Source organism: Sparus aurata, unplaced genomic scaffold, assembly GCF_900880675.1.
Source record: "Sparus aurata unplaced genomic scaffold, fSpaAur1.1, whole genome shotgun sequence".
NCBI classification, from domain to species: domain Eukaryota; kingdom Metazoa; phylum Chordata; class Actinopteri; order Spariformes; family Sparidae; genus Sparus; species Sparus aurata.
In genome coordinates, this window is record NW_022045163.1 from 40501 (window position 1) to 57771 (window position 17271).

Here is a 17271-nt window from a genome sequence, read left to right on the forward strand (position 1 = left end):
AAGATTCTTTGCGCGTCCGAAAAAGAAGAAAGAAAGAGAGAAAATGGCGACATCACGTGGCGTAGATCGTCACTTTCGCGGGCCTGGGCAGCAGAAATCGTGACGTAAGGGTAAAACATCTGGTGACGCAACCAGGAAATGCTCCAAAGGCTAGACCGTCACATTTAACAACGGCTGACGAGGTTAACAAGGTCTCTCTGAAGGACTCGCCTTCAAAGACCACAAAGGCCGAGTCCTTCAGAGGATGCACACCCTGAACTGAGACACAGCAGCAGTTGTAACTCACCAGATCTGCTTCCTGGTTCTCATCACTGATGTCAGACTGAGAGCTGAGGTAGCTCCGCCTCTTCAGACCGTCTCTGTGACACAGACCTATAAACACACAGCTCATGATATCATTACAGATGAAGTCCTGAACGTTCAGTCGTCTTTCAGGTTAATCTCGAGAAGTTTTATCAATCGAGTCAAAAGATCCAATAAAAAGACGTTGTGTGACTTCCTACCTGTGCTGGCACTGAAGTAAGACGAGTCGGCGTCCTCGCGGGAGACCGAGCGTCCGATGTCGACTGAGGGGTCCCACTCCAGCCCCAGGTGCTCATGGGAAGGTGAGGATGGAGAGGGAGGAGGAGGCGGCAGGTGAACGGGTGAAGGCGGCTCTACTGAACGACCAGGATCCAGGTGAGATTTATCAAGCGCTCCCTCGTCCTCCAGCAGACTCTCTGAAGGACAACCAGAGTCTGTCGCCTGAGACAGGATCCAGTCGTCTTCAAACACCTGGAGGAACAGGAGGAGGGAGAGGAGGAGGGAGAGGAGGAGGAACAGGAGGAGGAAGAGGAGGAGGGAGAGGAGGAGGAAGAGGAGGAGGGAGAGGAGGAGGAAGAGGAGGAGTGAGGACTGAAATTTTAACAAACACATGTCAAATTTGATGTTCTTCAAGGAATTAAGTGTTTGAACCCGTTGCGTTATGAATAATGTGTCAGCAACAGGGTGGAAACAGAGAATTTGAGGTCGGGATGAGACATGAAGCTTAATATTTCAGTCTCTGCTGCTTTGATTTTGATCTTTATATTTAAAAATCTGACTCTCACCAGTTCCCTTCCTTTATAAAGTACAAACTATAACTATAACTTTATACAGCACCTTTAACTTCCTGCCTCTAGACGTCCTGTGACCTCGATAACAGTGAATCTTTACAGTCGTAGCATTCAAATGTGTCCTCAGTGCACCCTCGTATATATTGACTTGTGTGTATTCAGTGCCATTAAAATTCCGCTGTGTGTGTGTGTGTGTGTGTACCAGTCTCATGCTCAGCAGCCGGGTGTGTGTCCGTGCGACGTTGTTGTAGACGAGGCTGCAGCGCCGCAGCAGCTCCAGCAGGCGGCTCTCTACGCGCTGAGCGTCGGCCGGTTGGCTGCGCTGGATCAACGCCTCGCCGCGCTGCAGCAGCGTGTTCACACGGCCCGAGTTCACGCACACACACTGCTGGAAGGACTGCACACACACACACATGCACACACTAAATATACAGGAAGTAAAAACACTGTAAGACGTGTGTTTAGCTCTATATGACACACACCTGGAGACGTCGCAGCTTTTCGCAGGTGTTTCCTGTCAGGTGATCCACCTCAGTCAGACGGACGTCGAGGTCAGCCAACCAAAGAGCAAGCTCCTCCCTCTCTGCCTCAAACTCCTCCCACTCTGAGACAAACAGCTGAGAGAAAAAGATGGAGATGCAAATCAGCCAACAGGAAAACTCATCCACAGAATTCTTCTTCTTCTCTGCTATAAAATAAAAATGATTATTAAAGAAGTAATTCTTATGTGGGTTTCTGACCTTCAGTCGTCCAGTGATGGATTCCAGTTTGGCGTTCACGTCGTCCCATCGCTGCCCGCACTCCCTCGCCGACGCCAGCAGCCGAGCCTTCATGGCGCCCTGGAACAGTCGAGTCAGCGTTCGGTTCCTCCTGGTCAGACTGTCTAACTGGACCAGACGAGATCCGGCCTCGCACCGCAGCCTCTGAACACACATGTGTGCACCGAATGTTACTGTAACTACAGCTGCATGCAGAGGACTTCATTACCCATAAATCCTGTGTGTTGAAGTCAAAACTCAAACCACAGACTGACATTTAAAACTGGATTTAAACCTTCTGATGAGCTACAGCTGATTCACCTGCAGCAACAACTACAACAACAACAAGTGTCTACAACATAAAAACTGTTTCTTCCTGTTTGCTGAAGCTGCAAGAGAAGATTGGATCAGATTTCCCAGCAGAATTGAATTTGGACAGAACCAGGAGAAGCCGTTCAGCCGCTGGACGTTCGCTGTGCTCTGCTGCACACTCAGACTTTGGGATTTAAGGTTGTAAGATGACTGGATTTAGACATAAACACCGCCTGCATCAGCTTTACGTCTGATACTCACACTTACTCTCCCTGGATTATGTCTTTAACCCACCTGAACTTTCAGCCTAACGCTGCTTTAAATCCAGCGTTTCTCCTCTCAGATCAAATAAATGGACTGAAGACACAGAAACTTTCATTCTGACAGTGATTCTGAAGACAGAGGAGATTTAATTAGTCGTGTGTTTCATCACTTCTCACCTCAAACTTCCTCAGCTCGTCCTTGGCGGTGACGTAGGTAACGAGGGCGGGGTTAGAGGAGCTGACAGCCTGCTCGGCCAATCGCAGCCAGGAGTCCAGGTGGGCGTGCTCTTTCATAAACTCGTGCCAGAGGACCCACCTCCTCTCCAACCTGCGAACACAGAGAAAGACACACAGCCCGTTAGACTTCCAAATCAAGGTCCAAGAGTCCAAAGTGAGGTTCTGATGGAGGACACTCACTGTCCACATCCCTGCAGGTCTCCATCTTGGCTCCAGCCGTCGTCCACCTGCTGCGTTTCCTCCTCATTCAGAGACGAGGAGGGAAGAAAAAAAGACGAGGACAGATCCATGTCCCTTACTTCCTGTCCAGGCATGACATCACTTCCTGCAGCGGAGGCGATGGAAGGAGGACTGTCCGGCGGGAACGCAGGCATCCTGACATCACGTGACCTTCACCTGGAGAGAAACAAGGCACGGAAATCATTTTACCTGCATTCTCTGACTTTATTCCTCATATTTATCTGACTGCGTGATAATATTTTATATTTTCAGTTGACAAAAACTAAGCTGACACAGATTTAACTACACAGAACGTTTGGATGTGCTTGTTTTTGATGGTTTTAATGGATCTGGCTGGTTGTACGGCAGCATCCGACCGTTTTTACAGTCAGCTATAACAAGTTATTACATCATGCAGGAAAATCTGCAGACATTTGGTTGTTTTCTGGCTTAAGACCCGCTGACAGCAGCTCTGTTCTCTGATGAAAGCCTGCACGTCTCATTAACACTTTCAGATTTTTACTCTTCACTTTGTTCACTCATTCTAAGAAATACTGTGACAGATATCTATATCGCGACCGTCATCATCATCATTCAATCGACCTGGAGGAAACAGCTGCAGGGGGACAGTAAATGCAGTTAAATCATCCTTGTTTTAAGACTTGTTGACTTTCTTATTGTGTGCAAATAAAGTTCTCAATAAAACACACAATGAGGAAACAAAGAGGGAAGAAGACAACAACGCAGAATACTTCTGAGAGGGTCTCGTTGTGGTTTATTAGATGCAAAGTGTAAGAAATGTTGGAGTTTGGTCTTGCACATTGAAATCACATGAACACACAGGCAGGTGTGTTTTTTGGAGAGATCTTCATTCACTGTAGGCCCTCGAGGACGAACGAGGACGCCAGCGCTTTAACAAGCTGAATTAAACTTGTTTGAGTCTTTGCTGCCGGAGCGGAGAAGTGAAGGAAAGCAAACAAACCCTAAATCCTCTGAGCAAAGAGACGCACGCAGACACACCGCGGAGCTGTGATTCATTATTATCACCAGCACACACACACACACACACTGTTATAACATCTAGAGAGAGAGCGAGCGACAACACAACACCAAGGTCTGATTTACATGTATGTGAAGGACAAATCTGCACCTTTCATTCGCTTCACACTCGCAGTCTGAGTGTAATTATCTGCCGGTTTACAGACGCAGCAGCTGATCACACAGACCAACATCAGCCTCACTCTCTGAGCTGGATGACATTAAAAAGAAACCCACACAAAAATGAAGCTTTTGGAAAAACAAAGAGGACGAATCCAAAGACGCAGTCATTCTTAGTCTGACTGGGAGAAAGCAACAAATGGAAAATGTGATTTAAGATGTTTTCATTGGTGCGAGAGGTTGCAGGAGCAGCTGATCGCTTAAACTAGTCCACATGAAAAGGTCAGTAAACCTTCAGTGAGCCTGGCTCGTAGCTGTCGCTAACTATCGGGTGAAAAGCAAGACTCAAGAACTCGGCTTGGGTTTTATTTACAGACAAACAGCACGCCGACGTTCCCAGCTACAGTACAACGTTACTGCTGACTTCATATTGACCATCTCACCTTAATAAGCATCTAAAGAAACATTTTGATGCTGCAAGTCTGAAAAAAAACGACACTTGAGCTGCAACGATTAGCTGACTTGCAAACTATTTTGTGTCTTTTTCAATTTAAAACATCCAACATCGTCTGGTTCCAGCTTCTTAGATGTAAAGATTTGTGATGGACTGACTTAACGATTAAACACGCGAGTTGTCTGCAGATTAGTTGCAGCCATAAATGATCATAAAAATATTTTTGCAGGAAAACAAGACCAACTCATAGCGACAGAATGGCATCAGAGGGAGCTCAGTGTAAGTGCTTTACAACACGAGTCAGCCACCAAGGACACTGCGACACATAGAGGCCGGGAACGATGACAGCGCTGCCTCCTGAGCCACACCGTCCTTGTGGAAGCTCAGAGTGGAGATGCTGTTCCCTGATAAACTGTACAAACTCCCCATGTAACACAAATACTAGATAAGTTATCAAGTATTTATGAAGTAAACTGGTTTTCAAGCTCCTCCTGGAGGATCCCTGGGTGTTCCCCGGACAGATGAGATACATAAACTCTCAAATATGTTCTGGGTCTGCACACCAGGGTCTCCTACCAGTCGGACGTGCCAGAAAACCTCCAAAGAGGAAACCCAGCCGGACCGTGATCAGAACCTGAACCACCTCTGGTACAGCAGCTTTACTCCGTCTGGTACAGCAGCTTTACTCCGTCTGGAACAGCAGCTTTACTCCCTCTGGAACAGCAGCTTCACTCCGTCTGAGCCGAGCATCCTCACAGTAACAGAGGAACTCATTCTGGCAGCTCTCCACTCATTATAGTGCTCATAACTACAGGTACTACAGGTGAGGGTGTCCAACACCTGCATAACTACTAAATATACTTAAGTACAGTGTATTCAGTGTATTCAGTGTGTTCAGTGGAGCGGCTGCAGAGCTGCACAGATGACTGAACACAGAGGAAACGCTGAGCAGATGCCAGGTTGTGACTGATGTCTCACCTGAAGTCTCATCAGAAGAACAGCAGCGACTGTTTCCTGCAGTGATTTCACAGCTCAGTGAAGCTGCAGTCCGACTTTAATGAACACTAAACTTCACTTCTTCTCTGCGTTTATTCTTATAAAATGAGACAGATGCTGTGTTCAGTTATGAATATTGATCTAAGAAGCTCTTTCATGCGTTTATAGTGTATTAGTTCAGTGCAGACTCTTTGTCTGACGCCTCCGACACGTCGAGCATTCAGTTCACATCTGGATCGTGCAAACACTGACAGCTGAAGATCGAGTTGAGCCTCGTCAATAATAACTCATTTTGATTTATCAGGAGGAAGAAATTAATCACCTCATCAAAAAACTGAACTCCTCTCGATGTTTCATCATTTTCTCTGTGTCACTCACTCTCTTCATCTTTCTTCCTTCCTCAGATCAAAAAGGCTTCGATGCAGCCGGTCGTCCAGAGCAACCACAAGTGTGTGTGTGTGTGTGTGTGTGTGTGTGTGTGTGTGTGTGTGTGTGTGCCCACCAGATATCTTCCAGCCTCAGACTCATAAATCAACCGCTTCCTCTCGCCCCACAGGAGGCTGATCAGGCCAAGGCCTCATCCTCCAAACTCTCACCTGGGGACTCTGTGTGTGTGTGTGTGTGTGTGTGTGTGTGTGTGTGTGTGTGTGTGTGTGTGGTATAATAGCAGAGTTATGAGGCCAAGGTTTCAGCCCTGCAACACTGAGAGGCCACATAGATCCTGATCACTGTCTGCCTGCATCAGTGTGTGTGTGTGTATCAGTGTGTGTGTGTGTGTGTGTGTGTGTGTGTGTGTGTGTGTGTGTGTATCAGTGTGTGTGTGTGTGTGTGTGTGTGTGTGTGTCCACCAGAGAGACTCTTCAGTCTTCATCATGTCAGTCTCAGTATGTTTCACCATCAGGACGATCACTTTCATTTTACATTTTCTAACAACATGCAGAAGTTTACAGTGAAATCTTCTTTTGTCTCATCAGCAGCTGCAGAAACTCTCAGATATTCATGTGACCTGCAGTCATCAGTCTGAGAGTGAAGAAGATGTGACTTTAAAGTTGGAATCAGACGTTCAGTCGTGATGGTAAACAGTTTGCACAGAGACGATCGAGCCAGACAGGAAGTTACACAGCGGAGCAGCATCGTGCATCTAGTCAGTTTTCAAAATAAAACGCCACCTGAAGACTCTACAGCAGAACAAAGTCGGAAATATTCAAAATAAACTAGGAATGGGGCCGATCCGATCCAGTATCAGTATCGGGTCCGATACAAACGTAATTCACGGATTGGGAATTTCCAAATGACTCCACAAGTGATTCCTGCGTGTTAGTCTGCCAGCTGGCTGCAAACTGTGGAATGCATTTCCTGAACGGAGGCGCGGCTCAATGAGACAGAGTCATGAGACACGCCCCACTTCAGGTAATCCAGTCCACAGTTTGCAGCCAGCTCGCAGGCTAGCATTGAGCAGCACTGTGGCTAGCCAACATGTCCGCTGTGTGGAAATATTTTACACTGGAAACATCGAGCAAGACAGCAAAATGCAATGTTTGCAAAGCCGTTATTCAGAGAGGCGTTTTCTGACCTTATACTAACCTCAAGTTGCCTTTTGGGACATACATGCACACATACATACTGTATCATACTTGCCTGTAGAGAGGAGTTAATTTCAGCCTCATATAAAATCAACAATAATGACAATAATAATATTAAAGCAAACAGAGCTCTGGTATCGGAATAGTGTCGGTATTGGCAGATATCCAAATTCAGGTATCGGGATCGGATCAGAAGTGAAGAAATGTGGATCGTGCATCCTCACAATAAACATTTAAAAACAATAACAACAAATAACAAACCGGTTCAGCTACGTACCGGTTCAAACAAACCGGTTCAGCTACTCAAACACAGCAGAAGGACAAAAGTCGAGGAGGAGTTAATGACAAACACAATCTGAGCAAGTCAACAGCATGAGACAGGCATCTGAAACGATCCCTCTGTCCCAACAGGAATCAGGACACTCTGCTCCTCAGGTGAACAAGATGGAGCGGTGAAGTGGATCCACCCAGACCACCTGCACATCATCTCTGCACGGTGCGAGAATATCTTCAGCTGAGAGACACCAACATCCAGCCAGCAGCTAACGTTTGTTACAAGACGAGTTATTAAGACCATTTAAATATGTGGAGCATCAGTGGCTCAACGTCCATCTGACAACTGAGATTTAAGACCGTTCATCAACAACAGAGACACACACACACACACACTCTCACACACACACACGCACACACACACACACAGGTGACAGACAGGTTCAGTTTCAGACCAGATGAAGACATTTGCCACCTCAGTCTCAAGAGAACAAACATTAATATGAACATCTGTTGAACATGTGGACACACACACACGCACACACACACACACAAACGCACACCCAGGCACGCGCACACACACACTGCTGTTTCCCCCAATGAGCTGAAAGTGTGAATGGAAAGAGAGCATCGTTGTGTGTTGATGAGTCACCAGCTGCCTGCAGCTCACTGTACTGCTGCCAGGCTCACACACACACACACACACACACACACACACACAGCTAGTTAATGACTATTAAAGACCTCATATTTCATTGATTCCAGCTCTGTTGTCGACTCTTTCCGCCTGCTCTCCATTATAACAATATGAAACACGTCGGCGCTCTCAGTCCTGATCACACCGAGGTCACGTCCTCTCCTGCTGGACACACACCAGTTCACCTTCTACACTGTCATGGATTTTTTTGTGGACTGACCTGAAGTCAGCATCACCTGGATTCTTTCCACAAAATGATTTTGGATTATCACCTAAAATAATCTGTTGTACAACATGTTCTGTTGATCCAGATAATCTCCACAGATGAACTCCACTCTGTGATGTCTGAAGCTAAATTAACTGTGTAGCAGTAAGAAGCTAATGCTAGGCTACAAACAGACGACATCACGGTCACATGACTGAAACGTCACCACCACTAAGAGTCTTACTGCACAATTACTATCCAGGTTTTCTATAAACTGATCAATGTACAAGTGTTAAAGTCAGAGTTAGAACAGTGTGTAACTAAAGTGGCCTGTAAAGACGGACTAGTGAGTAGATGAGTCTCCGTGTTCGCTGTGAGGACGTTTAATGTCCCCGACAACCTCTGTAGTCTCATTCAGACACTCGTTAGCAACCGCTAACTGGTTTTAACACATGAAGAGCTTATAAATCCATAAATTGGGTGTTTACTGACATATTTGATGTCGTAGATCGAAACGAACTCTTCAGCGTGTTTTATCACAGACATTATTAAGAAAACACACTGATTTTAAGACGAAGGAACCAGAGGTGCACAAATATTTACTTATTCTGCAGTCTTTATGCTAAGCTAGGCTAACCAGCAGCAGCTTCTTATCTAACAAACAGATACAAGACTGAACAGCTGACCCTCAGCAAGAAAGTCCAGAGCCTGAAGCAGCGACAGGATTGTGTCCGGGAGGTTTCCCTGAGTGGACAGAAATTTGAATACTAGACTGGGATGAGAACACACACACACACACACACACACACACACACAGTTTAATTTGCATCACCTGGATTAAAGCTCAAACATTAGTGAGTTTTCTGTCTCAAAGGACGTTCACGAATACTAAAAAGCTTTCTGTGAGAGCAACACACACACACACACACACACACACACAGTAAGCCTTTAACCAAACACTTCACTCAATCAGACAATGAGTCTCATACCTGACACTGCTGATGACATCACTGATGATGTCACACACATCACCAGCTGAGACAGACAAAAAAAAAATCCCTGTGATCGTATTGGACAGAGGAGTTGGCAGCGAAGTGTGATTGGTTGTAATGATTGACGCTCCATCATCCAACAGCTTTCTACGAGTGTGTGTGTGTGTGTGTGTGTGTGTGTGTGTCTCATCAGTCATTGACCTCTGTGACTTTGATGCCTGCAACAAACGTGTGACGGGACGAACAGCCGGCCGAGTCTCAACAGTGTGCCGTCACTCGCTCTTCTTCTCTCCTCTCAGGATCTGATGACATTTATTCTGTCTGTCATCTTATTCAACATCTGTACTCGTCCTCCGCTGTGATCGCACATCTGGACAGAAATCTGCTGAAGAGCTTTTAAGGCACCAACGTAAGAATATAACCCATTCCACCTGCTCGCTGGTTCTGTATGTTCCACTGCTCTCACATGTTTCCTGCAGCTGAATCGATACCAAGTTAAAGATGCTCTCAGAAAGAAATACATCTCTTTTTCCACCAAAAGCAAAAGAGGAAGTCGTCAGATGTTGACTCTGTTCAGGGTCTGCATCATCTGAAGGACTCGGCCTTTGTGGTCTTTGAAGGCGAGTCCTTCAGAGAGACCTTGTTAACCTCGTCAGCCGTTGTTAAATGTGACGGTCTAGCCTTTGGAGCATTTCCTGGTTGCCTCACCAGATGTTTTACCCTTACGTCATGATTTCTGCCGCCCAGGCCCGCGAAAGTGACGATCTACGCCACGCCATGTCGCCATTTTCTCTCTTTCTTTCTTCTTTTTCGGGCACGCAAAGAATCTTGGGATATGTGAGGCCACGAAGGATCGTAGCGGTGCATCCTCCAAAAACAGGGAGAAGAAGGAGCATCTGGAGGAGCCTTCAGACTGGGACAGACTTCAAATGCTCCTCTGAAGGATGCAGACCTGAACTGAGACACAGCACGTGTCTACAGAGAAAAAACGACCCGGTATCTTGTGTAGTCACGTTCCCACCATAACAAACGAGATGCGTTCGTTAACACAGCTTCAAAATAAAAGCACCAAAACTACTCGGCTTGGTTTTAGAAAAAGATCGTAACAATCCCGACTGAGTATTTGCCTCTTCGAGATGTGAACCACTAATGATTCTTTTTAAAAAGCTCTAATTGTGTGACATGATGCATGAAATGTCCTTTAAAGAGCCGTGCTGTTTATATAATCCACCCGATGACATCACGCTGCCAAATTTGGATTTTCTGGCTTTCTCACTATGAGCATGAAAATCACAGTCTTACACTAAATCTTTAACTTGCCATACTTTTGTTTTCTGTCCTCTCCACTGCCTCAACATCCTGTTTCAACAGGAAGTACAATAAAAGAAACTCAAAATAAAGTGTCATGCTCTTGAACGCTGCTTCACTGAGACTTTATTATTGAAGATAACATTCTTGTCGAGCTTAATTTGCATTCGATTATGAAACTTGTTTCGAGGTATCTACACTGACAGCTCCTGACTGCAGGAGGACCGCAGCTTATCAGATCCTCCTCTGGAGCTCCACTTTAATTTAATGAATTAAAAGACAATCTAGTTTCAGGAAGCTTTATCTCGGACGTCTGAAGTTTCCGGTTCTTACATCGAAAGTCAAAAAAGCTTTTACTACTTTTAAAAAGGTCAAACAGTGGCCTGCTTCTAATGCTGCCTTCAAGAAATCTCAGCCAGTCACTTTTCTTACCCTGTTGGCAGATGTTTGTGTCTGATAGCAGCAGATTTCTCTGGATTACATAATGTTTTATGTCTCTGTAATGCATGTTGCAGCTCTGCCTGCAGGAAGCCGCGAGCAGCCAGACAGACAGAGCAGCGTGAGGGAACGAGAGGAGGCCGCTCATCTTCACTATTAACACTCACCCCTGCTGAGATGATGAGGATATCAGCTCCTCTGCTGTACAATGCACCGTGGCAGGAAACGGGAAGGAAGTGAGTTCATGTTATTAAGATTAAGAAAATGGCTTTTGTTGGACCTGATGGTGATACGGAGCTGAGGAGGAGATCGAGGCGAGGGGAGGAGAAGTGAAGTTAGACTCCTAGGACTCAGCTTAGAGTTAAAGAAGATTTAAATTATATCCGTGTCCTGAGACAGAAACCTGAAACTGGCAGTTAAATGAGAGCGGCGCGAGGTTTATACGCAGCTTTATTAGGAAGGTGGTCAGAGGTGGATTTATAACGTTAGGTCAGCGTATAAACTGGAGGACATTCAGCAGCGGAGGTGATGATATTCACACAGAGACGATGTGAAGACAGAAGAGGAAGAGATGAATATATGATGAGGTTACTCTGACGGAGATCCTCCTCCATGCACACAGGAAAGATTCTCCATCCATGCACAGACGGATCCTGATCGAGTTTGCTCACATTAAATTATAACTACGAACGTTAAAGGGACAGTGTGTAACGATTTAAGTAATTTATTAACTCAAATCAACGTCTTGGTTCATAAGTAAGTCCTCATTGTGTACAATTACCTCTGACAACAATCTGACTTATCCTCCTGAGCGAAGAATTACCTATCTGAATATACACAGCACGGGCAAGCTCTATGGAGGCCGCCATGTCTTTCTGGTTTAAAAAAAACTAGACTGCCGAGAGGGACACAAAGCACCACGTGGTACTACGTAGTGAGGCTAAACGCGTTTTCGCTCAGAGCTAGCTTGACTGAGGAACTGAGAGGGAGCCTCTAGTTTTATAGCCTTAATGACTAACTACATCTTTACCTCATTACTTGAATCAGTAGAAATACTCGACGCTGTTGGGAAAGAGTCCATATTTTGAAAATGAGTTTCTTGTCCGTCAGGGCCACCGTAGCTTCCGGAACGTCTCCAACGTCTTCAGAACGGGAGGGGTGAGCAAAGGAGTGTTGCAATGTAGAACCTCACAGCTAGATGGCGCTAAATACTTGATATATTACACACTGCCCCTTTAAAAGATCTCATGAAGCAGCTGGTGGAGGGTTATTTGCTTCACCATACGTCTGTATTTGACGTAGACGTAGGCAGTTTGATGATCTTGCAGACTAACCCCAGAGTTCAGCCTCCTGACAGCCTGGTGCATGAAGCTGTTGCTCAGCGTGGTGGAGACACCAGGTGGAGGTACCAGGTGGAGGTACCAGGTGGAGGCAGGCACCTGTGGTCCTTCAGGCTACATTCACTATGTGCTGCAGGGGTTTGTGTTGGAGGCGGTGCAGCTTCCACAAACATCATATTTGTGATCCGGGACAAAACTCCAACAGGATCAAACATGCATCCGTCTCTCCTCGCTGACTGCTGTCACAGTCCCATGAGGTCATGTTAAATATCCCTACAGAACTTTGTCTGCAGTCGTTGGGTCGATACCGGCATAAATATCTGAGGTTTTATCATCTACCTCACTTACAAAACACGTTTCATCCTGAAGCATCGTCTGCAGACGACAGTACTGAGGTTACAGATACTGGTGTTTGAAAGATGAACCTTCCTGTATTGTAGACTGATGCAGTCTGCTTTTTAAAGGACTTTCTAAATATAAAGAGTTAAGGTTTATCTGACTGTATTCACCGATGAAAGCAACATGTATTCACCTCCTGCTGCAGCCTTCACCAAGCTGAATCTGGATTTTAACCTGTTTTGTTACGGCGTGTTCACCTGACCAACCAGGTGACATTTTAATTTGTTTGTGACCTTCACGTTCAGAAAGCTCCACTCAAACTGGCGTCCAGCAATACTGCGTGTGTGTGTGTGTGTGTCAGGTCAGCGAGTGCAGTTTGGAAAATGCTGGAGCGAAGCAGTGAAATGCATCACTCGCTTAAGTTTCAGCGGCGAAGGAAAAAGAGATGAATGGCTCCTATTAGAGCGCGGCAGCTTTAGAGGGAAAGTGATATTCAGCTGAGGAGGTGATGAAGGTGAGGGGAAGTTAAGACTATTAGAACCGAGACTGATTAAAATAACGTCTGCGTCCCGAGACAAAGTTAATCATCCCCTCTGCTCCTCAGCTGAGAACACACACGGGCCTGAAACCTGAGCTGTGGTGGCCGCTGGGTGACCACGTCGTGAATCATCTCATCCTCTCAGGCGCTCTGAGGTTGTAACATGCAGATAAAAAGAGGTGAATACAGTGTCAGCTGAGAGAGGAAACTCTTCTCATGAGCTGCAGAAGAAATAAAGAAGCATTAAGGAGACTAAAACACAACAGGCTGTAAAACATCACATGAACTGATGACGGAGCTGATCTACACATCACATCCGACATGTTTAAGTCCAGAATTCACTTTCTTTTTACCCTAGCTCCTCAATGCTCCTCTATCACCAGCTCACTTTATCTACTCTGCAGCTGAGACTCGACCCAAACAGTCGCTCTGGAATCCTAAACCGTGAGCTAACATCTTAACAGCCGTCGCTCTGTGATGGACGCTGATCCTTTGTGGTTTAATATCCGGTTGTTTTTTATTTGACATCAGGATATCATAGTTTCGTGGGTGATGACATCATCAGTAGCAGACAAAAATACGGTGAATATTATCGCCTAGGCCAGGAGAAGGAAAGAGTGTGATGTCACCAGAGCCTTTCTGAGAAGACGTTCGACACGAAGCGGATGCACAAGAAAGAAAAACAGCACAACTAACTGTGTCGGCTTTCAGAGGGTGGTCCCGTTTCTAAGTCACGTGGTATCAAATCAGTGCATAGAGTCACGTATACTGGTACAGAATCACACTTCAGAAACAGTCTGGATCAACGTGAACATGAACACGGCCTGATCTGAACTCTCCTCCAGCAGCCGGGCGAGTCCTCACTTCACCGGACCTTCATCTTCTTTCTAACCTAACGACTCTCTCACTCCGAAACGGACCGTGTTTTAAAACCCCCGAACACCAGCAACCTGTGTGTGTGTGTGTGTGTGTGTGTGTGTGTGTGTCCTCTGTCTCCTCCACTGTCAGAATCTCCCCTCCTCTTCCTCCTCCTCCCCCTCCTCCTCCTCCTCCTCCTCCTCCTCCTCTTCCTCCTCCTCTTCCTCCTCCTCCTCCTCCTCCTCCTCTTCCTCCTCCTCTTCCTCCTCCTCCTCCTCCTCCTCCTCCTCCTCCTCCTCCTCTTCCTCCTCCTCCTCCTCCTCCTCCTCTTCCTCCTCCTCCCCCTCCTCCTCCTCCTCCTCTCCGCTGACTGTGTCGTACAGTACGACTCTGTTACTTTTAGTTCGTCTCCACCTGCAGAGTCGGAGGTCAGGCAGCCATAAATACACCACCTCTAACTGCTCCATGACAACACAACACTTCAGGGGATAAGACACAAGTTTACCAGGAAGATCCTCGGAGAAATAACACCTCCACATCTCCTCGCTGCCCCGAACATGAGTTTACTGTCTCATCTGGACAAAAGGAGGCTGGAGGGGAAGAAGAAGAAGAAGAAAAACAAGAAGAAGAACAAGAAGAAAAACAAGAAGAAGAAAAAAAAACTCAAGAAGTAAAACAAAAAGAAGAAAAACAAGACGAAAAGCAAGATGGAGAAGAAGAAAAACACAAAGGAGAAGAAAACAAGTAGAAGAAGAACAAGAAGAAAACACGGATAAGAAGGAGAAGAAAAATAAGAAAAACAAGAAAAACAAAAAGAGAAAAAGAAAAAAGAGAAAAAACAAGAAGAGAAAAAAAACAAGAAGAAAAACAAAAAAAAAACAAAAAGAGAAAAAAAAATAGAAAAACATGAAGAAGAAGAAAAACATGAAAAAGAAGAAAAACATGAAGAAGAAAAAAAACATGAAGAAAACATGAAGAAGAAGAAAACATGAAAAGAAGAAAAACATGAAGAAAAAAAACATGAAGAAAAACATGAAGAAGAAGAAGAAGAAAAACATGAAGAAGAAGAAGAAGAAGAAAAACATGAAGAAGAAGAAGAAGAAGAAAAACATGAAGAAGAAGAAGAAAAGAAGAAGAAAACATGAAAAAGAAGAAGAAAACATGAAAAAGAAGGAAAAAAACATGAAGAAGAAGAAAAAGAACATGAAGAAGAAGAAAAAGAACATGAAGAAGAAAAAAAACATGATAAAGAAGAAAAACATGAAGAAAAACATGAAGAAGAAGAAGAAGAAAAACATGAAGAAGAAGAAGAAGAAACATGAAAAGAAGAAGAAGAAAACATGAAAAAGAAAAAGAACATGGAGAAAAAAAACATGAAGAAGAAGAAAAAAACATGAAGAAGAAGAAAAAAAACATGAAGAAGAAGAAAAACATGAAGAAGAAAAACATGAAGAAAAACATGAAGAAGAAGAAGAAAAACATGAAGAAGAAGAAAACATGAAAAGAAGAAGAAAAACATGAAAAAGAAGGAAAAAAACATGAAGAAGAAGAAAAAGAACATGAAGAAGAAAAAAAACAAGAAGAAGAAAAAAAACATGAAGAAGAAGAAAAACATGAAGAACTAGAAGAAAAACATGAAGAAGAAGAAGTAGAAGGAAAACAAGAAGGAAACAAGAAAAAGAAGAAGAAGAATTCCTGATTTCAACTATCTCATTACGTAGAGACGTTGTGGGGACGAGGAGGAAAGTAAAAGGAGGCGGTGAGAGTATCTGGAGGGGGAGAGTTTACAAATCCTCCTGAAAATAACCGACAGGAAGAAAACAGAGTGATGGAGCCGCAGAGGGACGACAGACACGACACAGTGTTCAGAGATCTTCTATATTCCTCTTGTTTCTGCTCACAGCTCTCAGACAGAAAACATTCACAGCCACGTCGCCGGACCAGCGGCACCGACTCGTCCTCGCACCGTGTCAGATGTTAATCGAGTGTAAAGAGGAAAGAAGTCAACTCGGCCTGGAAGTGGATGAAAGAGAACGCTTCACATTAACAGTAATCAGAGCCGCCGTTCAGCCCAACAAGTTCCCTCTGTGTGTGAAACAGAAGATCTGCTGTTTCAGTGAAATGTGAGATTCAGTCAGGACGCTTCAGCTTCTACATCCTGCAGCCTTTAATGTGAACACAGTCACATGCAACCGTCCTCTTTAACATCACCCCTTCATTCAGTTCCCACGTCCTGCTGCGGCTGACGAGTCAAACAGTGGGATTACTTCATGACTCTACAGATCCGTACGGAAGATAATGATTATTTATAGCTTAAAGCAAAACTCGTGCCAAAAAGCAACCGAGGCTTTATTTGGGATTGAATATGAGTCAAACCTTCTTGTAAAAGCATAATTACGACGAAAAGAGGCACTTTTAAGATTTACCGTAGTTTCGGTTTTGGGCACGTTCATTTTGAACAGGAGTGCATGGGGCACGACATGCTAGCATCAAAATCTCTATTTTTAGAACACTAAGAAGGCTCGACACAACATGAAACTTTGCTCGTAGCACAGTAAATCTTAAAAGTGCCTCTTTCGTCGTAATTATGCTTTCACACGAAGGTTTGACTCATATTCAATCCCAAATAAAGCCTTGGTTGCTATTTGGCGAGAGTTTCGCTTTAAGGAAATGGTGTATAAAGATCAATAAATGTTTCCCAAAGCTCAAGATGACGTCCTCAAATGTCCTAAAGATATTCAGTTTACTGTCACAGAGGAAAGAAACCAGAAAACATCAGAGAATTTACAACAAACTAATTAATCGATTGTTAAATTAAATGCCTAATATTCTGGCAATCACTGCAGCTCTCTTTGTACTTTGAGACCTATGAACAAACTTTTATACCATTTTCTGACAACAACTAATTGATTAATAATCAATCGTTAGCTGCAGCCTTTAAACTGACGTCTCCGTCTGATGACCTCACCTCTCTGTTCTCTTCTTCACTGTTTTTAAAAAGGAGCCACGTATGATTTCTGTCAGACGTTCCTTCAGATCTCAGTGTGAACATCATCGAGGCCTCTCGGGACCAATCGTCTCATTTGTTGACATTAATTACGATCGCTTCCTAAGAGTTAATGAGCCAATCGTGTGTTGATCTCCAAAAAACACCGTTGACGGAGCGCGTTTCGTGGAGACGGACTCCTGGGAATGAACTTCATCATTCA

General features: G+C 44.7%; 1 protein-coding gene across 1 annotated transcript in view; it reads right to left on the minus strand.

Moving 5' to 3' along the window:
• The window catches only part of LOC115578086 (nesprin-2), a 34355-nt gene that overhangs the window by 12176 nt on the left and 4908 nt on the right, over positions 1–17271 (minus strand). Inside the window, exons 3-9 of the mRNA XM_030410913.1 lie at positions 2845–3060; positions 2605–2755; positions 1835–2017; positions 1577–1711; positions 1297–1491; positions 504–774; positions 287–372 (exon numbers count right to left, since the gene is read on the minus strand). Coding sequence (XP_030266773.1) covers positions 287–372; positions 504–774; positions 1297–1491; positions 1577–1711; positions 1835–2017; positions 2605–2755; positions 2845–3038 — 1215 coding nt within the window. The 5' untranslated portion in view covers positions 3039–3060. The remainder of the gene's footprint in view (positions 1–286; positions 373–503; positions 775–1296; positions 1492–1576; positions 1712–1834; positions 2018–2604; positions 2756–2844; positions 3061–17271) is intronic.